This window comes from Dasypus novemcinctus, chromosome 1 (genome assembly GCF_030445035.2).
Source record: "Dasypus novemcinctus isolate mDasNov1 chromosome 1, mDasNov1.1.hap2, whole genome shotgun sequence".
Lineage (NCBI taxonomy): Eukaryota > Metazoa > Chordata > Mammalia > Cingulata > Dasypodidae > Dasypus > Dasypus novemcinctus.
Window position 1 is genome coordinate 51,723,068 of NC_080673.1, and position 23,926 is coordinate 51,746,993.

Sequence of the window (23,926 nt, forward strand, 5' to 3'; positions counted from 1 at the left end):
ATGAAGAGCCAATATTCACATAAAAACATGCTCAACATCATTCCTCATTAGGAACTACCATGAGCGACTACCTTACCCCTACTAGAATTGTCATCATCAAAAGGACAGATAAGTATTGGCAAGGATGTAGAAAACCTGGAACCATTACACTTTGCTGGTAGAAATGTAAAATGGTATAGTAGCTGTGGAAACAGTATGACAGTTCCTTAAAAAATTAAACATACAATTACCATATGACTCTTACATATCTACTCAAGAGAAAATGAAAACATGTCCATGTGAAAACTTGAACATAAATGTTCTAAGCAGCATTATTCAAAATAGTCATAATTTTGGAACAATCCAAATATCCATCGACTAATTAGTAGATAAACAAAATGTGGTATATCTATACAATAGAATGCTATTCATCAGTAAAAAGGATAAGACTACTGATATATGCTATAACATGAATTATGTCAAAAACATTATAAATGAAAAAAAAAAGCCGCACTCGAAAGTCTACATATTGCATGATTTTGTTGATATGAAATACCCAGAAAAGTAAAATCTATAGATATAGAATATAAGGTGCATCTTCTTCAGAACAACTTTAAAAGTTGTTACAAACTTATTGTGGTCAAAAATATACTACTTACAATTTCCCATTTTAACCACTTTCAAGTGCCAATTCAGTAGTTTTACTCACATTCACTATATTGTTCTGCCATCATTGATATCCAATATCCCTACTTTTTTGTCACCTCAAACAGAACTCTTCACTAATTAAGTTATCACTCCCTCTCCCCATCTACTCCTATACCACCCCCATGTTCCTGGTTACTTTTATTTTTATTTTTTTTTAAGATTAAAAAAAAATTTTCCCCTCCCTCCACCCCTACCTCCCACTTACTTTTAAACAGAGACTGACCCTTTCCTGCTTGCTGGTTTTGTGGTATTTCCCAGTAATCTGGCTCATAGCTTGTAAGAAGCAAGTCTCAGAGTCAACGATCAGAGTACTTATCAGTTTTGTTATACTAGGAGAAACTAGAAAGATTTTCACAAAGAAATTCACTATTTGTCCTGTGCTTCTTTCCCCAAATACATGTAATAAAAACCTCCCACTTGATATATTATTAGTTCTGGAAACATTTAGATTTTCCTAAATTTGGGACAAAATTCTCTACTTTTCTATATTCAATGCACATTGCATCAAAAAATGCCACATTTCAAACTATACAAGCAGCTACAATTGTTGACCATAATTTATGAATGGTAAATTAAATTTTCAACAACTGAACATTAAGGATAATTTTTAACAGAAATTTCTATTGAAAAAAAGCTCCTCTGATATTACAAAATGGTCAGGAACCCCTGAAGGTTACATCTTAAATAACTGAACCATTATTTTTCAATTGGGCCTTCACAAACAAGGAGGTTCATTAATAATTATCAGACTGTGTGAAAATATATTTTAAATTATTTTGTTTATTAGTTTTTACTATACTGAAAAATTAAATTACTTTTCTTAATCTTGGGACTGGTTTGAATTTAAAAACAATTAAATCAAGAAAACAAATATGTTCCTCTATGTCCATGGTCCTAGATATACAAAAATGAACTAAACATTCTTATTTATTTAGTGAGCTCAGAGTCATACAGAGAAATTAAACACATAAACAAACCTGTATAATTCTTTGTGCCAAGTAATGTCATAGTAAAATGAGTGAACTGGTTATTGAATGACTTAATGATTTAATGATAGAAAATAAGCAGACAAAAATCTAAATCAGTCTGTATTCCAAGTGTTTCTTTTGGTTCTCTTCCATTAATCTAAAATAACCTAAGACTGAATTAAGTAATGCTGCTTCCCTTTGTCCTCCACTTTCTTCAGTGAGCATTATGTGGTGGAGGTCAAGCTTCCAGCTAGAATGTTTGAATCACTACCTCTACAGATTAAAGACGGGCAGTTGCTTCATGTGCATCCAGTACTTTTTAATGTTGGAATCAATGAACAGCAAACTCTCGCTGAAAGGTAAGCTTCAGGTATAAGATTGGTTCTTCAGTTTCTCTTCTTAAAGTGTTAGGATATGCTGAGCAATTCCACATATTCCTGCATATGGCACTTAGAATTCTGGATAGTTTTTTCCTTTTTGTCAGTACCAATTTATTTGATAAATCAAGGAGAAGTGTATTCATATTGAAGGAATCATGGTCCCCAAAATTTAAATGTGGCAAAATTTGAGAAAAATATTGAAGCCAATACCAAAATATTCATATGAATTAACCTGCTTTTGGTTTCTAAATACTTATTGTGTTTCAAATTTTAAATCTTTCATGTGCATATATATATATGTTAATCTTGTAAACCCAACTGATTAGGTCTAAATGTTGTGCATCTAACATACAGCCTATTAAGGACTTCTTTCCTCCAGTGGTCCTCCCAGCTCAATGGATGGTCCAGCCCATCTTCCCAGCCCCTCTTGCACTTGCACTGTGGCACCATCAACGCCATTCACATGCTGCATCCCTGTCTTCCCTGTTCACTGCTGGGGCTCCACCTGCCACCTTGTTGTAGATTCTGCCCAGGTGGGGCATTGGTTACCATTCTCTACTCCCTTTCTGTCTCCTGGTAACCTATAAAACTGTAATCAAAAGTGTAAACCATATGTAAACTATAGACCTTGCTTAGTAGCAATGCGTCAGTGTTTGTTCATCAGATGTAACAAATGTACCACCATGATGTAAGATGCTATCAATAGAGGAAAATGCAGGAGCTGTATGGTTATATGGGACTCCCCTATACTTTTGGTATAATTTTAAAGCAATCTGAAACTTCTCTTATAAGTAAAGTTTATCATATGAGAAAAAAATTAAAAAATAAAACAGTCTATTTTTCCCTTTTGTTTATTAAAATATTGGTTATTTAATGATGTTAACCTATCTCTGCATAATGACTTGCTCAGTCAAACAACAAATGACTTTACATGATCCCATAAGCTCACAGAGGACTTACTTTTGCATCTCACGTGGTTCACATGTACAGATTCTAGAAAATAAAATAAAAGATAATAAAGTTCATAGAGCACATTTTTAAAATATTTTAGAGAAACAAGTTACTGTCTTTCTCTAAGGCCTGGCTAGAGAGGTTCTGCCATAGGCAAAATATTCAGAGAGTTTCTCTTAGTCGTCAGTATTTAAAATGTCTAGAATCCACTCTCCAAATGTCTCTTTCAGCCATAGGTAACAGTTAAAAAGTGCCTAACACATTCTTTGCCAGGACTTGTCTAGTGTGTTTTAGACCTTTACCAGTATAATTTACTAAATTGAAAATACTATTTTTATAGTCCTCTTGAAATTTAATGATGGTCAAGATGCCAGTTTTTAATCTGTATTTCTCCTTCTCTGTCTCTGACCCAAAAGATATTTTCTGGATAACGTAGGTTTTCATAATTCTCACTTGCTTGTTATATATTAGATGATGAACTTTCAAACTGTGTGGAAGCTATTAATCTCTTTTCTTTTTTGTAGTAGGCATAAATCAGAATATCATTTGATACAACGTATTGTACAAGACGTTTTCCTCCATAATTAAGCACTTTTAAAAAATCCATATCTAAGATCAGATTATAATCCAATTATCTATCTTTCTATTTATCTAGTCTCACAGCAAGTTCAGTTGTTGAGGTGAATAATATTCCTGAACATGAATTATATAACTCAGAGAAAAGGAACCAGCAATGTAAATGTTCTCTTCTTTGTAATACTAAAGTAGAGAGGATTTTTGGTATGAAAAAAAATTTCAGCCTGTGAGTGTGGTCTGAAGAGAGATGTGAGAGTTTTCCATTCACTGACTTTCCCAGGAATGGTTAGCACTATTTTTTTTTCTTCAAAATTCCCAAAGACAATACTGCTGGTAAAGAGAAGTTTAACTGCATCTACACAAGGGGTTTGGGAAGACTTTGTGGAGAGTTTTGATGCTAAACTAAAGAAGCTGGACTTTGTCCTTACAAGGAGAGGGGAGACATTGAAGTTTCATAGGCTGATACGTGAAATGAGTGTTAGATTAAATTCTCCTCTATTTCCTTTATTTCACAGTACAATACCAGGCACATAGTCAATGTTAAATAAATATTTGTTGAATGTGAATGATCTGACCGTGATATAAAGGAGAGATTGGAAGGGAAGGAGACTTAGGGTATAGTACTCAGGTATTTGGGAGGCTTTGAAAGGTTCCAGGCGAGAGATAATTAAATGCCTAAGAAATAATGACAGTGATAAATAAAAAGAAGAAATGGATACCAGGAATATGAAAAGATCAATAGTGGATGGGAGTGGGGAAAAGAGGAAATCCAAAATGCTGCCTAGATTTTAAACCTGAGTTAATGGCAGAATATTGAAATAGGCAAAAGGGAAAGATGGTTTCAGTTTTTAGTTTTGTTGCATTTGAAGTGTGGTGGGACAGTTCACACTGAAATTTTCAGTTGACATCTTGAAATACAGATTTGAAGCTTGGGAAAAGAATCAAAGATGGAGATAGACATTGGAAGCCATTTCCATAGCATCCTTTAACAGAGAAAAGTGGACTTTAAGCTCTGAACCTGAGAAGATCCTCAAGGGGAACAGAAGGTCAATGGCACTCAGGCTTATCTTGAAGAAAAGGCAAAAGGGCACTAGTACAGAGGCTGCCTGCATTTATGATATGGACAGAAGATGTCAGCAAAGGTCAACTACTCTCTAGCAGGTTGTAGGGCCCTACATGTGCCTGCAGCAGTTGACAGCATGTGCAAGCTGGCATACAGCCCATTGTCCAGGCATGGTCTTCTGGACCCCTACTCAGGGTGCTCAAGAGGTTAAAGGAAGATTGGAGGAATAAAAAGAGAGAAGGGAGCTTGTTTGTTTGTTTTAAATACATGCAGAGATATAGCCCTGCAGAGATGGGGCTGGGAAAGGGTGGGAAAAAAGAACACTAACTGAATCTCAACTATGTATATGCACAGGTCCTAGTATTTCACATATGTTATTTAAAGTCACATTTGATGACTAGAAGGATATTTTGGTGTGTCAGTAGGGAATTATGGAGTCAGGGCCAGTAGAGACTGGAATATGTTTGAAATCCCCATCATGCAACATAGCTTAAAAAGAGAGAGATAGAGAGACTTTTTCCTTAGGAAACTACTGATCATCAATTTTAAAAGGAAATGTAAAAGATGTTCTTTTTCAGGTGCTATTTTATAACCCACAACTGTTTTCTTTTTTCAATTTTTAGGTTTGGAGATGTGTCTTTGCAAGAAAGTATTAATCAGGAAAATTTTGAACTTCTAGAAGAATATTACAAGATGTTTATGGAAAAGATGCCTGCTGATTGTAAGTGTGAGTTATAGAAAACAAAAATAATAGTTTCTTGATTATAAGTCTTCAGGAGAGGTCAGATGGAGAGATTTAAAGATGCATGGGGTACGGATTTGAGAGTGATTTTGAGATTATCTGAACCAAAAGGACTGATTGCCAAAGGGGTGTGGCAGACACCTGCATCGTTATTTTGATTGCATTCTTGACTGTTCCCTGCTGTTCATGCCCAGGATATTAATTACAATGTCATTGGAAAATGCCTAAAATTAAAAATAAGGAACTTAGAAATCTCAAGTGGGACTTTTGCACCAAAAAAGTTGCATTTCATTACTTAGAAACAGTTTCATTTCATTAAGTCATCCTAATATAGTGGATTTTTTTGTGTTATTTTGTTTCCTATTTTGTCAACATATGTTTGAGACAACACTGTCACAGTTTTGGCACAGAAAAGATGTGATATGACTATAGTTGTTTGTTCTCCCTAACAAAATTGCAAACCCGAGATGCAATTATTCTGACATATATGGGGTTATTTTTTCTGTAGAAATATTTCAATCCATAGCATGATTTGGTTTGCATTATATTCAAATAAGAAACTTTAAAGCTTTCATTATTATATGATTAGAAGCTAGGTCTTTTTCTAAGAAGGAAAGAATTACTATGTGGATCATCCAAATAAAGCAAATAGTCCTTGATTTTTTTTCACAGTGAAATCAGGGGGCACTTTGTATTCATATTAAAGGATAGAATAATTCTCTAAACATATAATTTTCACTTATTAATCCATTATGGATGAATGAACTATCCATTAATTCATTAAACCTGCTCTTAAATTATTTATGAATTTAGAATTGTTGAATTCTGCATGTTTTTTAAAAATTAATTAATTTTTCTCCATATAACCCACTCCCACCCCCACTACATCATTTTTGTAAATTGTATTTTTTTTGAAAATATGTACATCACATAAAAATGTTACATTAAAAAATATAACAGGCAGCGGACTTGGTCCAGTGGTTGGGGCATCCGTCTGCCACATGGGAGGTCTGTGGTTTGAACCCTGGGCCTCCTTGACCTGTGTGCAGCTGGCACATGCACAGTACTGATGCATGCAAGAAGTGCCTGCCACAAAGGGGTGTCCCAATGTGGGGGAGCCCCACGTGCAGGGAGTGCACCCCATGGGGAGAGCCGCCCAGTGTGAAGGAGGGTACAGCCTGCCCAGGAATGGTGCCGCACACATGGAGAGCTGACACAACAAGATGATGCAACAAAAAGAAACACAGATTCCCATGCTGCTGACAACAACAGAAGGGGACAAAGAAGACGCAGCAAATAGACACAGAGAAAAGACAACCGGGGTGGGGAGAAAAGGGAGAGAAATAAATAAATTTTTAAAATATATATAAGAGGTTCCCACTCCCCCAGCGCACTCCTCTCACACCAACTTCCCCCATCATTGTGGCACAGTCATCACACTCAGTGAACACAATTTGGGGCACTGCTGAACTACATAGATAATAGTTTACCCTGTAGTTAGTACTCTCCTCCACTACATTCAGTGGGTTATGGCAGGATATATAAAGTCCCATATCTGACCCTGCAATATCATTTAGGACAACTCAAAATCCCAGAAATGCCCCCCCACATTACATCTCTTCTTCCCTCTCCCTGTCCTCAGCAACTACTGTGGCCACTTTCTCCACTCGATGCTAAAATTTCTTCTATTACTCATTACAATAGTTTTATGGTAGAATATCTGTAAGTCCACTGTAGTCCATATTTTATTCCTCCATTCTGTGGACCCTGGGATGATGATGTCCTCTCCACCTCTAGATCAAGAAGGGGCTTAGATTCCACATGGATGATGGATGTAATTTCTCTGCTTGCCATTGTAGGCACTCTTGATTCCCTAGTGTGGTGGTTGACCATCATCACCTCCCTGTTAGCTGACCTGGGTAAGACCAATGAACAAGAGAGTAGGAGCTGCCACTCTGCTGAGGCTCAGGGCCCAGCTGGCACGTGGGCAGTCCAGATATTCAAGTCTCCTGAGTATGAACCATCCCTAGCACCAACCACAGGTTCAGTAAAAGTGACAGAAGAGGCATGTGTAGAAAAGTCACATCTGAGTCCAGCTCCATCACACTTAGGAGCACAAATTCCAAAGTAGGGCCCACTGACATGGCACAGAACTCCAAATCCATCTGCCATGACCATATACCCTGTGGATCTCTGTAAGCCTTCAGGAGAACCAGTACCTAGGGTTGTATCTACTTTGGCTTTTTCTGGGGTCCAGCTGAGGTGTGCTAAGTGTGACCCTTCTGATGACCTCCTGACTCTTTTTAGCCATATAAACTCATTTGTCTTTGCCATTTCCCCCTTTTTATTCAAGGTCAAAAAGCAATTTTTGACACTTGATCCAACATGTAGGCTGAGATATTCTCCTGATCTGAGTTGACCCTTTTATTCAAGGACTTTTTCTAGTTACATCATCAGCTGGTGCTTGGGAGTAATCCCTCAGTGCCAGGGAGGCTAATCCCCAGGAGTCATGTCCCACACTGGCAGGAAGGTAATGCATTTACATACTGAGTTTGGCTTAGAGAGTGGCCACATTTAAGCAACATGGAAGCTCTCAGGAGGTAATTCTTAGGCACCCTACAGCTCTAAGCCTAGTTCATGTTTCAGGCACACAGGCTCCTAAGCATAGTCAATCAGTATCAAGGGCTCATTATTGGATTATCCTTCCTTGTTGAACTTTGCTCTTGCACTTGGGGGATTATTGTTGTTCTATTGGGGAATGTGACAGAGCTCCCCTGGGTGGGAACTCAGCACTCCCTCAGTTGATGTTTATAACTGTAACTACTATAAAAATACCCAACATATAGCATAACATATTTAGGTCCCCTATATACATGCCCTGGAGAACAGCCCCTTTACATGTTTTTGAAGTAAACATTTTCCTTCCTATCCCTAAGTTTTTTTCCCCCAATCTTAAGCAAGCCCCTACTTTTAGGTTATCAGGACTTAATGAATAAATCCATTTACAGCCTATATATTCTCTCTCAGTCAAATAGGTCTCATCTGTTTACTTTTCTCCTAAAATATTTTACTTATTCCTCCCAAAATGTTCTCAAAATAGTAGGTTTTTGTTGATAGTTTCAATTCAGCAGTTTACAAATGTTGAATAGTTTTATTTTAGTAACTGCTCTCAGCTTTACTGAGCACTCACCTCTTAGGAGTTAGTAATTAAGGGGAATGGTAGCTAGAATTAAAGTTTCCATCAACAGCATCTCATTCCCTTTCAGTATGTCCAGCATAGTCTAGTAGTTTGTAGAATCATATGTCTACTTGAATCTCAACTTCATTTGGAATAAATACTCAACCAGATGTGGGAATTGTCAGCCCCCATCACTGTCTGCCTTGTAGCTGCAAAAAAAGGCCCTTGGAGTGTTTGGTATGGAGGGTGGGCCTCTCTCTTTTTCTCTTCTAGAAGATTCTTGGGAGCTGAGACTGGGAGGTACCTTGTTACAGAGAAAAAGCCAAATATGTCAGTCCGAGGTGTGGGTAATCCCCTTCCTGTCAGTCTTTGCTGAATGCCCAAGGTATAATTGAAACCCCAGTCAGATAGATAGAGCTGTTGACTGTGAGATCTGTTTGTTCCATCTGGGTAAAGTGTGCTGTAGACTTTTCCTCCTGATTTTCTTTGTATGGCTGATGCAGGTCTCAGTTCTCCTTGCCTTGTCTCTAAGGCCCAGAAAAGCTTTAGAAGCTACTTTCTCTCAGGCCCTACCTGTGATATTCACTGACCCCTTTGATCAACCGTAAGAGTGCCAGCAGGGCAGGAATCAGTTAGTGCCTCCCCCTCTTCTTGCTCTGATCTTCCCACTACATTTGATGATCTCAAAAACCTTTCAAGTCCCCTTTCGCACCCACCTGAAGTATTAAGACTCTTAAATCTCTGCATGGTCAAAAAATAAAAATGAAGTACTTCTATAAGTCATTAGCATAAATTGCTCCATGTGTTAGAGTTACAATCACATCTCATACATGAATCAAGGACCAATGACTACTGACTTTGGTGGAAGAAGCTCTTGGTCAGTGCTCTCTCTTCTCTTTAACAGAGCACTGGCCAAGTGCCTGATAGTCGTTTCTGATAATAATGTCCATATTTCTTGCCCTTTTCCCAGAACAAAGAAGGGTAATGTCATATAGGTCTATTGGAATGCTACCACCTTATTACTACGGGGGTGGGCTATCTCACACTAGGAGCTCAGAAGGAAAAACTGGCAGGGTTTTTGTTTGTTTGTTTGTAAGTTGCTATAAACTATCTCTAGGTATTCGATATGCCTATGTTATATACAGGATTTCATCAATTACAGCTGTATGAATGGCACATTCAATATGAATAGCACATTAGATTTGTAATGACTGTGGGTAGAATGTTGTCATCTTACATCCTATATTTTTTTAAACATTTTTTTCTGGAAGCTTCACATTCAGTTTAGCAAACATTGGTGGAGAACATATTATATGTAAAACTCTGCCAATCACTGAGTTGATAAAAAATGAATAATATACCAACTATGCCCTTAGTAGCTTACAATTTAATGGCTCTGTATAATTAAGGAATAATCTACAGTAACTAAACTTCTTTTCAGAAGTTGCTATTTTAGGGTATGTAGTTCTTTTTATGACTACTTCAGTGTTGTTTTTCTCAAAGCATTACTTTCTACTTGATCATTTTTGACATTTGTTTTGTGGTTATACCATGTCACAGTTTTCAGTGTACACTAGGAAAAATAATAGAATTCTTTTCATTTACAGAAATGGAAAAACAGAACATGCTATTTGATAGATAATTAATTTAAAGAAATCATTTGAATAGTTTTCTATTTATTTCCACATAAAAAATGAGAATACATATATCATCAGAGGAGAACATTTATACATAGGAGGAAGAGAGGACTAAGAAATAGGAAAAATTATTAGAAATGGAAGATCATAATGCACCATTGAATTTAAGTGAGAATATCTATCAGGGGAAGATTGGCATGTATATCAAATGTTTTGATGAAGAAAGCAGAATGAGGATTAAAAAGAAGCTATTGGATTTGGTGGTTATGAGTCACTGATGATACCTGACGGAGCAGTTATTAAGAAAAAACAAAACATGGAATTTATACCATGTTATTTTTGGGAGAGGATATATGTTGGTACAAGTATGGAGAGTGAACGCCACCCCCTAGGAAACTTAACAGTGAACCTGAAGAGAGAAATAAAAAATTAGACAGAAAACAGCAGCAGAAGTGAAAGCTTTTTTCTCTTTCATTTAGTTTTCCAAGGTGGTAGGTTGATGCCTGTTTAAATATAGATGAAAATTTCTTGTGATTCCATGCTCTTGGTGCTGCTTAGAGGTTGAAGAGAAGGTACCAATGACAAGATCCCTGAAACTAGCCAGAAAGCCCTAAGGACTAATCACCCCTTCCCCATCTTCCCACCCAGAGAGAGAAGACTAGCGCTCCCATATGGTGCCAAAACAGAATGTTACTTGAGAGGAAGTATAAAATAATCTTCTGGCAGCTAGAAGAAGAAAAACTGCCATGCCTGGCTGAGGTCCCTAGAAGGCCTAAAGAATTCCAACAAAAGATCACAGATAACTCTTTAAGATTGATGTCCTGAGGATTAAAGGTCTTGAAAAGGACCAAAGTCTAGGTTAGGGTTGGTCTCCAGATACCTGTGGGTCCGCTACTGTAGGTCAGCTCTCCCACAGGACTTTGGTGGCTTCACAGAAAGAAGCTGTGAAAAAGGTTTTGTTAACATCTACTTTACCAATACTAAAAATAAGATCAATCATGGTTTTCCCTGATATCCTGTTAAATTATTTTACATCTTAAAACATAATATTTTTAAATATAATGCCCATAATTTGGACATATATGTGAAGGACTCTGATTAATTTTACCAAGGTAACATTTAATTAACACTGTGCAATTTATTTAGATCAAGGATTTTTGTGTCTTTTGAACTTATGTTCAGTGAACATTTTTCATTTTTCAGTGTTTTGCTTTATCTTGTCTGTCATTTACCAAATAGATCAATGGAGCAAAGTTGGTTGAGTTAAGGATAAAATTAGAGAGAAAATTGTAATAAATATTAAACCCTTAATAATGGGACATGCATAAAATGTAATATCCTCCACTGGGACAAGTAAACCTACAAATGAGATTTCCCAAAAGTAGTTAAAAAAGAAAAGCTTAACTGGAAATACAATGCTAAATATCTAAAATCTGATTTTGTTAGATCAGAGAATGGATCCATTCATTTCCATAACCTAATACTTTGTTGTTGTTGTTTTTTAAATATTGCCATTTAGCAATTAAATATTTAGCAAACTTATTTTCAAACAAAGGACAGAACTCTCTAGTAAATCAGGATAATTTTTCTATACCAAGTATGAGATGATAGTCTCCTGAATGAAATTACTGAATTTTGTTTCTAAAACAATGAAGAGGACAGAGCTGCAGAGTTATTTTTCAGAATTGACCTCTATGTAAAACAAACAAATTAATACAGGTCAGACTACTGCTAAGAAACAGTAAACTAGCTATTGCTAAGAAACAGAAAACAAGCTACAACATTTATAACAAATCATATGGTCTGGAAGAAATCATTATAAGCTCTTGGCAAAACTCCCTTAGCTGTTGTACTTTCCATACTGTTCAGTGCCAGAGAGCCTGGCAGAGCAGTCACCCTTATGTGCCAGCAGATATCTTGCATTTCAAATGGATAAAATCACTGAGGAACAGAATATAAATCAGTTCTTGGAATAGAATTGGTATATATCCCAGAGAGAAGAGTTCCACAGCATTTTCTCTGTTTATCAAGGAAAATCAAGGCCACTTAAATAGGTATTTCCTTCAGTTAGTGGTTATTTTATCAGCTCTGTTGTAGACCAGAAAATATGCCTTGGAATCAACACTGACGCTGCACCAGCTTTGTGTGCTGCATGGATGGATGGTATGCCAAAAACAAAATACAGTTGCACCTAAATACCAATCTACTCACTGCCTATTTACCAAAACTTGGCAGCCCACGTGTGTTGACAACATGACTCATTGCTGCCACAAGTTCTGTTTCCTAGAACAAACTATGGTGGATGTTTCTTGACCCTGCTTCTCAGAGCCCTCTATCCTTAAACTACCATCTACCCTGAACCTTGCTGTACAGACTACATCAGCAACTGCAAATTACCTGAATTTATCAAATGAAAATATGAAGTAAGGCAAATATATCAAAGAAAATGAACAAACACATGCACAGACATACCACAAAATGTCTTCAAACAATTTGAGTATTTCTGATTAGCAAAGGGTGCTCTGAACAGGGTAAATATTTCTTAGGTTCCAAAGTAAAATTCTAAATTATATCCCTTTCCCCCACCCATGGTAAAACTAGATTTCCTTGCACAACTCACATTATAGAGAGAGGTCTTTTCTGGATATTGGGAGGGCCTATCAACATTTATAAAATAGTGGTCTCAGAGGCAAATGTTTTATTCTGTCAACTAAGAGTTGACTGTGTTAGAATTTCCCCCTCATCATCTTTATTTCTTTTCCCAGTATCTCTTTTCTCTCTGCTTCCTTTTTTCTGCCTGTAAACTTTGGGCATGAAGTCAGGCTTTGCAAGAAGGAATTAACCTGCCAACAGGATCCAATAGAGACAGGTACCTGACCTTGAAAGAATATGCTAGGCTAGACGATGCTGTGGTAAATTTTTAAAAGTAGTACCCAAATTCTCAGTGACAGTATAAGTCAAGATCCATTCAGGAAAACAAGAGTTTTCAGAATTTACTACAGAATATTGGTGATGGAAGTGAAGGTTGCAAAGAGAAATTAAATGGGGGTTGATAAAGCCACCAAGAGCTTCACAATAGCAGGAAGCAGTTAGCAACTCTACTGCCAGGGGGACATAAGCTAGAAGGAGTGTTACCAGAGTACAGAAGCTGGGGCCACCCAGCTGGATCTAGAATCTTGGTGGTGTCTGTCCAGCAGAAGCTGGGGCCAGGGATTGAAAAGTTGTCCAATGGGAGCTGGAACTGTAGAGAAGACACTGCCACTTCCAGAGATTCATTAAATGCAAAGAGACATAGGGAGAAATATACTGACTTTTGACTTCCTCCTTCCCTTTAATCATCCTCTTGTTCCTCATTGCCCAAATGTATTTGTATGCCAGAGGTCAAGCATCCAGGAAGGGAGGTTCTCTGTGATAAATAGCAGAGCGGGGAAAAGTGCACAGAGATACTAGAGCAAATCAGGAGTTGGCAATCAAAATGTACCCCTTCATTATTCAGTACCTGTTCTTAACTTTTTTGGGCATAAGAGTAATTTCAAATAAATCCATATCTAGTGGTGGGGATCAGCAATTTGTGTTTTAACAAGCCATCTAGGTGATTCTGCAGCTTACTAAATTTTAAGAACCACTAGCTTAGACTTGTAAGATAGTATTCCGTTAGCTACCAAATTGTAAACTTACGTTTTTGCATTTCATTTATACTCCAAACATGAGTATATTAGAAGGTGATATTGTCTAGAATATTTAACAAAATTTTCTATTTGTTGTTTAACAAAACTTGATAGTGAAGTGACCTAAGTTAAATATGTATATGAAACCTCAGTCTTTGTGATTTGGTTCAATACCTTGATTGTCCAGCTGAATTAATATACCTAAATTTCCTAAGAACAGTGAATATCACAGATTAATTTTTTGTGTGTTTTTAAGGTACTGATCCTGAGTGATATAAGGGTTTTCTTAAAATAATGTGAATATCTCTCCACCTGGAATTATAACTTGCTAGTATATAATTAATTTATTAATCATGTCTGTTTTATAGACATCTCAACTTTGATACTATGTAGACATTAAAATATGCAAATAAAAAATCCAGTTAGTCATCCAAATATTTTGCTCATTTTATTTTAACCATATGTATATTTGGAAACATTCAGATGGCTGAGGAATTTTTCACATATTTTTCATATTTGGCATTGCATAGACATATAAAAGATGAGCAAAATGTATTGGTAGTAGGGAAGAAAATTATATTCTGTAATAAGGCAGGACTACCTTAAGACTGAAAATGTCCCAAAGGAGCAGATATAAGGGCAATTTAAATATTGCTATTGTCTACATATTTTCTCCATCCATTCTCCCCCTAAATTCAGGCTAGTCAAACTTTTTTCTACACTACTTCTCTGAAATTGTTTTTGTCAGGATTTCTATCCAGTATGAGTTTTTCAAGTAATCGAGTCAGTATCAGTACTTATTCAATTTACTAAGAGGTTTGACATGGTCATTTGTTTCCTCTTCCCTTACTTTGCTTTCAGGGCACCTCACTTTTTGGTGTTTGATCCAAACTGGCTGTTTTTTTTTCTCTTTTTTTCCCCTCCAATCTCCATCACTGATTCTTCTGTCTTTCTGACTTCTAAACGTTGGAGTAGCCTAAAATTTAGTCCACAGATGTCTGTTCTGCTCCATTGTTGAAAATAGCCTCATTGTTTTAAATACCATCTGTTAACTATTGACCCCCATTTCTGCATCTCCAACCCATCCCTCTTCTCTAACATCATATACCCTACTCAACACTTCAAACTTATTCTCAAAACTTTGTTCCTGATATGCTCTTAAAACCCTGCTCCTTCTGTAGTCTTCCCCATATCAGTTTGTATAGATTCCATCTTTTTGGTTGCTTTGGCCAAAACCAAAATGGAGTTAGTCTTGACCTTTCTCTTTCACACCCCACTTGTAATCCATTTCGAAATCTCATTGGCTCTAGTTTAAAAACATATGCCACCACGTGTTCACCACCTATATTGCTTTTACCCTGGTATAAATGCTCATTATTTCTTCCAGGTTATGTCAATCACATCCTCCAGATCTCTTCGTTTCTTCTCTGACAATTCAGTTATTCTCATCACAACAGTCAGTGATCATTTTTAAAAGAAAGTCTGATCATTTTCTCCTCTGCTCAAACTCTTCTAATAGCCCTGTTATTTGCAGATTAAAAACTTAAATTTTTATAATGACCTCTAAGACCCTACACAATATACTATTGTTGCTTTTTTTTTTTTTTTTTTTTACCTCCCGTTTTATCTCTCTCCCTTCACTTGTTGAATCTTCCCCACAATAATCTCTTGCTCTTTCTCAGGGCTTTTGCTGTTTTGCCATGTCGGTTCCCTCTGTTTTAGAAATGCTTTCTGCTCCACATTGGTAACTCACATAACTCCTTTACATCTTTGCCTCAATGTCACCTTCTCAGTGAGGCCTTTTGGTTGGTCAGTGTCCTCCAGAGAAACCAAACTGACAGGATGGGGTGGGGAGTGGGTAAGAGAGAGAGATTATGAGAATTGATTTATGCAACCATGGATGCTGGCAAGTTCACAGGGCGAGCTGGAACCACGGATAAAGGTGATGCTGAAGTCTATCAAGACTTTATTCCCTAGGGGAAGCTAGGTGACATGAATTGAAACAGAAATTCTTCTTTCTGATTTCTGAAATCAGTCCTCAGTTCTGGCTTTGAAGACCTCTAACTCATTGGATGAGGGGACTCCCCACCTTGCTGAGGCACCTCTCCTTTGTTGATTGAAGATGCAATTAGTCATAGGTGCAATCAACTGATTAAAGATACAAATCCACTTACAAAATACCCTCACAGTAACCATCATGCCAGTGCTTGCTTGACCCAACAACTTAATGCCAAATTATTAATAGTTGTTGAATGAAAAAAAAATTCTATAGTCAAATTATTTTGGAATTCACATTATCACATCAAATGTTCTGAGAAGGTTTATAGAATGGTAGGTGAACATTTTTTGTAAAGGCCCAGGTTTTAAATAATTTAGGCTTTCAGGGCCATATGGTCTTTACTGCAACTACTCAACTCTGCTATTGTAGCACAAAAGCAGTCATAGACAATGTGTAAACAAATGGGCGTTACTATGTTCTAAAAAAAACTCTATGAAAACAGACAACTGCATGTTTTTAGCCCATGGACGATAGTTTGTTGGTCCCTAGTCCATGGTACCTACTTAATTTTGTTTATGAGAGCATTTTCTGCTTTATGTGACCAAATATATATAAAATATCCATTAACATCTTGTTAAATAAGTGTTTCTCAGGACATAGTTTGAAAACTTGTCTAATCTAACCTTCTCATTTGATATCAGGGGCTTGGAGCTTAGGATCGACTTTACTAAATTCACAAAATTAGCTAGTAGGAAATCATGTACTAAATTCCATATTTTCTGACTCCCAGTTGAGTGTTCTTTTTCACTTTTATGCTACTGCTCCACTACTTCTGTCTAAGGGTTTTTGGTCTTTTAAATTTGAAATGGAAGATTTAAAAATATGGGAATATTTCCAATGGCATACTTCTATTTTCTAATTTTTAGGTAGCTATAATTGCAAATTTAATTTCAACTCCTTGCTGAGGAAAGTCTGCTGCACTTTCCACTTAAAGTTCTTAATGCTCTCAATGTTGACAATAATTAAGAGTTTTTTTTTTGCTATGGCTTTTGAAGCACTCACCTTTTTGTTAGGAAAAGTGATACAAAGCATTATTCAATTTTAATTTTCTTTATGCATGTATTTTCACCCATAGGTGCAGACTTTTAATCTATTAACTCAAAGAGTGGACAGAAGCCTAAAATGCAAATGACACTGCAAGCAAAAAAGATAGACATGCCTACACATATACACACACACAAATGGCCATTGTCCTGACCAACTCAGGGATGATCTCTGCAACTTTTATACTCACCAGTTAGATCCATCTAATCTTTGGCGAGCTGTATTCTGCTCTATAATATGTAATGCAAATACCAACTCCTAGCCTTTCAGTCATCCTTACATTTTTCTCCATTATTTCATTCTCCATGGGACTCTCCTTTCATTAGACTAAGTCTTGTATTCCTGATTCCACCAGTCATCTAAGATTTGCTAGTGAGTCAGCACATAATGGAATGAAATCAAGTGACACGAATGCATCTGAGAGCTCACCTAAGTGAGTCATTTGATGTTTTGAATGCCTCCATTTAATTGTCATTTTAATAAGAATTATTAATATGTACATATATTTTGTATTTCAAAGTACATGCTCCCATTATGTCACCAGGGAAAGGAAGTTAGTATTTCCAGAGTCAGTTTCTGTGACAAAAAGATGCCACACTGCACTTAAGAATATTAGAGAGATGGATAAGATAATTGATTGCAGTTCACTTTGACTTTCTCAAGAGAGTTCTATTTCTCCTGTGTACAAACAAGTTAACTTATTGATCTAGTTAAACTTAATTTTAAAGCTCTTCTTATAGTCTGTAGCAACCTGTCTCTCTTTTCCATTTGATTGCTTTTTTCTTGTTTTCCTGTCATGTCTGTAATCCTTTAAATAGCTACCAATATTAACTTTCCTGAAGTTTTCCATGTAATAATTTCTTCTATGATAATCTTTCAAAAAAGAAAGCATAATTTTCTTTTTGTAATATCTATATAGAGATGAGTTTCTGAAATAATCACCATTTGAATGGCAAGTTCATTGGAGTAGGAGTAAGGTAGATGCTAAAAATCTTAGGACTCATCTTCTCTCTTAGAAACAAATAACTGAATATGATCTGAATTAATACTGAGGCTCCCTATGACCTAGCTTAGCAGAGTATCACATCCAATAATCATATTGACAATTAACTGTAACTAAAAATCAGTCCCAACTTTTCATTAAACATCAGAGAGAAGACAATTAAAACTTTTTGTCACTTAGTAAATCCTTTTTTTCCCCAACAAATTCACTCAGCTATTAAACTTATCACTCTTACAAACTGTCACTCTTTACTTTCCTTTCTGTTTCCCCCAAAACCACAACTCCAGGGTCTTTTATTTTCATTCCATGCAGCTTTTCTTTCACCTTTATTTCCTCATTCTTCCAATTCTACATGGCAAATCTCCAGGGGAAGCCAAAACTCTCCACGAAAGTCAAGTAAGGGAGAGGGAAATTGAAGACTCAAAGATAAAGTTGTCTTTATATGGTGAGTCAGAGAGGAAAGTCTGAGAATACTCACAGCAACATTTTGTTGCTTTTGAATAACCTGTCACTATATAAGTATCCCAGATTGCCAAATTAGAAGTTACATCAGGTCAAAAAAGGAGCCATATGAATGGAGTGGAATGTATGCCTTATAATCTTATTACCTCTTTCTTTTATATTTTGGAGCTTCTCAGGGCAGTTTTATTTCCATAATCCTATTTTTCTTATTTTACCTCATTTATGCCTTTCCTAATTCCTCAGGAGGTGTTTATTTTGTTCTGTATGGTATGAAATATTCAGGACCTCATTCTTAGGCAGCCAGGAGCCTAAAGAGGTGAGCAGGCACCATGACTATGGAGAAAAGATCCAGTTTTCTCAACTAGCTCTGCTTTTTCTCTGGCCATCATTCTGGCAGTTTTTGAGTCAGTTCTTTTCATATTATCAGAAAGAAAAAGATCATTAAAGGAATGGGACTTTCCTTTTTGGTTAAGGCCTTATTATATACCCACCTCTCTGGGCTGCCCCTTGAACTGGCCTATTTCACTGGTAGCCCGACTTTTGCACAGACAAGGAGGTGAGGCACTGGGGTTCACCATAAAAGCTACTTGCCTTCTCTGACTTAAACTTTCAGAAATATTCCTCTTTGTTTACTGAACACTTACGTGTATAGAGTGTGCTCTCAACAGGCCTATTCTTACTATTGTCAGGGTAAAGTTCAGTGACTTGTAAGATGTCCTGGAAAGAAAGAAGGGAATGTTCACTCTCTTCAGTGCCAAAACTCAGGCTGCTTAGGCACAAGCAAAAGTAGTTGTCCACACAGTTCAGTCTGGCTCACAGGACTGCACTGAGGATTTTTGCAAAGCTCCTTCTTGCACTCAAGTGTTTGTTACTCACTCAGCTCTATTCTCTGTAAGTAAAACTATCTCAGGAATCTTGAGGAGACCAGAATTTGGGTGTCTGAGAACCGTCTAATTATACACCATCTGTAAGTCCTTTGACATGACTTTAAATTCTTTGGAGATTCTGAAATCAAATCATGAATGAATTCTAAAAGAATAGAAATAGGTAAAAAGATAAATAAATTATAGTTCTTTTCTTCTCACACACCAAGCCCCATGGCACCCAGTGTACAATATTGAATCAGAACATTTCAAGATTGTCTTTAATATGTTTTAAAAATTACTTTTCAATTTTTTTTTCCTTTGCTATGGTTGATACAATCTTCAAATTCATTTAAGTGGAAAAGATGAAAGTGTGTAGGTCAAAAATATTATTCAGGCCTGATAAAGTTGAGAGTTTGATATTTGATTTCTTATATTGTCTTTTTCATAAATTGTAAATTAGAAATGCAATTTTAATAAATCTGGTTTCAGAGGGACTGTGTCTTTTATATTTTTCAATATTTTACAGCATAGTTTTTAATTTTAAAACATTTCAATAGCTTTCATCTAATTGCATTTGTTTCCTTCCTGGTACATGTATGATAATCATTTCAGCAATAATTGTAGAAGAAATCTGATATTATAGAATATAGTACTAACCAGAGTGAACTGTAAAAACACTCTTCTTCAGATGTTAATTTTTTCATACTTAGAAGTACAAGCTCTCTTATGTTGCTTTCACTATAGTTATACTGTGTGTTTATTGCTGGGTAAGACATTCCCAATTCACTGACTTAAAATCAAAACCATGTTATTATACTTACAGATTTTGTGGATTAGGTATTCAGACAGGGCAAGTGGAGATGGTTTGTCTCTGCTCCATGATGTCTTAGACCTCAACTGTGAAGAAGAATGACTGGAAATTGGAATCATATGGAGGCTTTTTCATACACATTCTGGCATGTGGTCTGGAATGACTCACAGGCTGGACTCACCTGGGACTGTTGACTGGCCACATACATATGGCTTTCCATGTGGCTTGGGCTTCTTCCAGCAAAGTGGCTGGATCCTTATAGGGTACATCCCCAAAATGTGAATCTAGTCAGAGATGTTCCAAGAAAATCAGGCAGAAGCTGCACTGTAATTTATGACCTGCCCTCGTAAATTTCATAGCATCAATTCTGCCATGCTCTTTCAATCAAGGCAGTCAGGAGACCACCCAGCTTCAAGGTGTGAGGACAATAGGAAGAGTGTCAAATACCATGGACCATGTTTTATAATTGTCATTGTAGAAGTGATTTATTTGCTGCTCTTGCTTATTTGTCCATTATTCACTGCTAAATCAAGGGTACACATTTTCGATAATAGCTGGCTGATGTTAAAAATAAATCAGTAACCATGTATTTGTCTTAGAACGCTTTTGGTTGCAAGTAACAGAAACCCTGACTTAAACTGGCTTAAACAATAGAGAAAATTTATTGTGTTACATAGCTGAAATTTTCACTGATAAGGTGGGCTTCAAAATAGGGTTGGGTCAATGATCTAGCTGCATAAAAAGGAAATGTCCCCCCTCATTGTCATCACGGTCAGTCCGCTGAGAGGTCTAGGTGCCATTCCTGTTCTTTGTTCAGCACCTTGTCTTTGGATTCAGATTAATAGCACATTCAGAATTGTTTTTCTTATTGGAGAAACCACATTTGACAAAACAGAGAGAAAACAGGGACTAAAAAGTGATTCTTACCTTGATATTCTCTTCCATCAAAAGAGTGGTAGAAGAATAGTCACTGGGTTTTGAGTGTTTGTGATCAGTGTATGTACCCCTATGTATGTTAGGACCATTTTTCCTACTTTGGATAAATTCTGACTTTTGCCCAAAAATGTGGACCTCTCATCTTTCATAAGAGCTACTGTCTTCCCCTGTTTTTTCAGAGTTGACACAGAATTTAATAATGTAGCCTCTTCTGTCAAGAGTTTTATTAATTGTTTTCCTCTTCCGGTTGATGAAGGACGACAGGGTTATTGCCCTCATTTTGCAGATGGGGAAATAGGGACAGAGGGTTAAGAAACCCACTCAAAACCGCACATCAAAGCAGGGGTAAAGTTGACATGAGAAATCATTTTCCTGGAATCTTGGCTCAGTGCTTTCTTTAAAATGAATTATGAAAATTTCAAACCAACAAAAATATCAGATCATAAAATTAAAAATACCTCTGAACCCATCCTCCAGCTTCAGAATTTTTATAACAAATGAATATTTACAGAAGCCCCCTTTGAGCCTTTCCAGGTTCTCATTCCCAAACACATTTTTACCCTATTTGTATGTATCTGTAAAAATATGGTACTTTTTCTAATTTAACTTCATATTATTGTCATTATCCTATATGAATTCTCCTGTATTTTTTTTTTCTCAACATAGTTTTTGGGATATATCAATGGTGATATATATAGCAACTGTTTGGTATACCATAATTGTATGTTATTATATGCTATTATATTGCATGAATATACGATAGTTTATCTGTCCTTTTCTTCATGAACATTTAATTTTGCTCTTTACTATTATAAACAATATGCAGTGAACATTCTTGTACTTGTCACCTTCTTGTTACTTTCGTAAACCTCATTTGTAAAAAGACTTTGAGAGAGAGAGATGTGAAGAGACTTAGCTGCCCTAACTTCTGGGTTAGAGTAATCCAAAAGTGGGTAGCAAGAGCCAGATCTACTGGCTACATTTATATTTGGTAAGACTAAGTTTAAGTCTAAAACCAATCCCATTTTCTGTGTATTCCCTGATTCTCAGGTGAATATCAGGATCTATAGTTATAGTTTGAAGCCTCATCTATCAATTGATAAGCCAGTCATTACTGATGATACACCTTTCCTGAACCAAATCTGAATTTCTATAGCCTATAGGATTTCTGTCAGGTTGGAAAAAAAAAATGGCAGCAACTAAAGTGTTGGGTTAAAAGGGATGTATTCTGAATAAAGCACTTTTTATCATTGTGAAAAAGTATACATGTGGCTAAAAAATTTGAAGAACATCAAAATGACTTCCTTCTAAAAAAGTTGGTAGGAGCATGAGCAGTGGTGAAATTTCTATTGAATATCATTTCTGCCTATTCTAAAGCACCATCTTTACTTAATGGGTATAGGCAAGGGATGGCCATTAGTTTGGTTTTCATTTAGAAGGCTCATAGTCTGTTTAAAGTGACTGATGAAGAATTCTCATACTAACAATGAAACTAAATTACTTTGATAAATCATTATCAAAGCACTCTCAAGTCCCAGCCCTCTGAAGAAGCTACCCTCATGTGTTAATTAATACTGGAGCTGTTTTTTAGTATCACAAGCAAATTGTGAGAACACAAGCACAGACTGTAGGGGAAATTACTGGCATAGGAGTTGGGAGACTAGGTTTCAGGCTTGACTTTCCTTTGAGTATGAACCTCGTGAACAAGTCACTTAATCATCCTGGCCATGGGGTTGCCCTAAATCAATGCTTTGAAAATTCTGAATGGCAAAGTTAGGGTGGATAAACCAATTTGGTGGAACTAGCAATATTTTAATGACATGGAATACAATATAAAATATTCAGGGTGTATTGCATGCACTAAGTAAATATGATTTCATAAAATTTTTGTTACAGAGGTGTGTATTAATGTGTGTAGGACATTATACAAAGTGAAATTCTTATAAGTTGCTTTCAGAAAAGTATGAAAGCCATTATATCAGGTGAGTTCAGAAAGAATCTCAAGAACCTCCTAGAAATAGTTTTCTTCCTAGTCAAGCATGCCAGCTACTCCCGTTGTCTAGGCTGATGCCCAAACTTCTCAGCAGAGCAGAACAGGCCCTCCATGATTCCTGCCCTGGGGCCATGCACTCCATGGGTATAGTGGACTGCAAACTTTCAGTTTCTGTAGTACTGACCCATATCTCTGTGCCCTGCCTGATGTTTTCCTCTTTGCCCTAAATGCCTTCTGTATCCACCAAGCATTACCTCTTCTAGAAACCTTTCCATGCCTACCTATTCTTCATAGAATTGACCATGGCCTCTCTTGGACCTTTAATATCTTTACTGACTTATTTCATAGTCTACAGTATGATTTGCTGCAAGTAATAGTTGTTTAAATATCTATCTCCCTCTATTAGACTGTGCAGGTTTTGAGGTCAGATCTTCATAGTATAAGAATTTTGGTTCATTTTCTTATGCATATACTTTTGTTCTCCCTTGCTCTTAAAATAATTTTATTATTTTAAAACAATGCATGTTTCCTTTAATGACTCAAGTGATACAAAAGAGGGCAGTTGAAAATCATCCTAAATCTCACAACTTAAAGATGACCAGTGTTAGTATCTGAACAAATGGCTCACTCTGCACATATACACATATATAAAGATGTAAGTATTTGCATACACATAGACATACATACAGATGTCAACATGTTACACAAATTCATACATTAATCTGGTCAATTTTTCCTTTTACTATGTCAAGGACATTTTCTACATCAATAATATACCTGTACCTAATTTTTAAAGGTTGCTTATAGTTCTAATTTATGATAACCCTGTTTTTTGTTTTGGTTGCCATTTACCAACACTATAAGCAGTGATGGTAGACTTGACTTCTTATTCCTTGTATGCT

General features: G+C 36.4%; 1 protein-coding gene across 18 annotated transcripts in view; it reads left to right on the forward strand.

Annotated features, from left to right (window-relative positions):
- Positions 1 to 23,926, forward strand: part of INPP4B (inositol polyphosphate-4-phosphatase type II B) — a 902,865-nt gene that overhangs the window by 821,052 nt on the left and 57,887 nt on the right. For 13 of the 18 annotated variants that reach the window (XM_058287497.2, XM_058287349.1, XM_058287627.2 and 10 more), the window contains 2 exons: positions 1,874 to 2,014; positions 5,249 to 5,346. In XM_058287497.2, coding sequence (XP_058143480.1) covers positions 1,874 to 2,014; positions 5,249 to 5,346 — 239 coding nt within the window. Of the gene's footprint in view, positions 1 to 1,873; positions 2,015 to 5,248; positions 5,353 to 23,926 lie in introns of all 18 variants that reach the window. The other 5 variants (XM_058287525.2, XM_058287122.1, XM_058287152.1 and 2 more) reach the window with 1 other exon arrangement.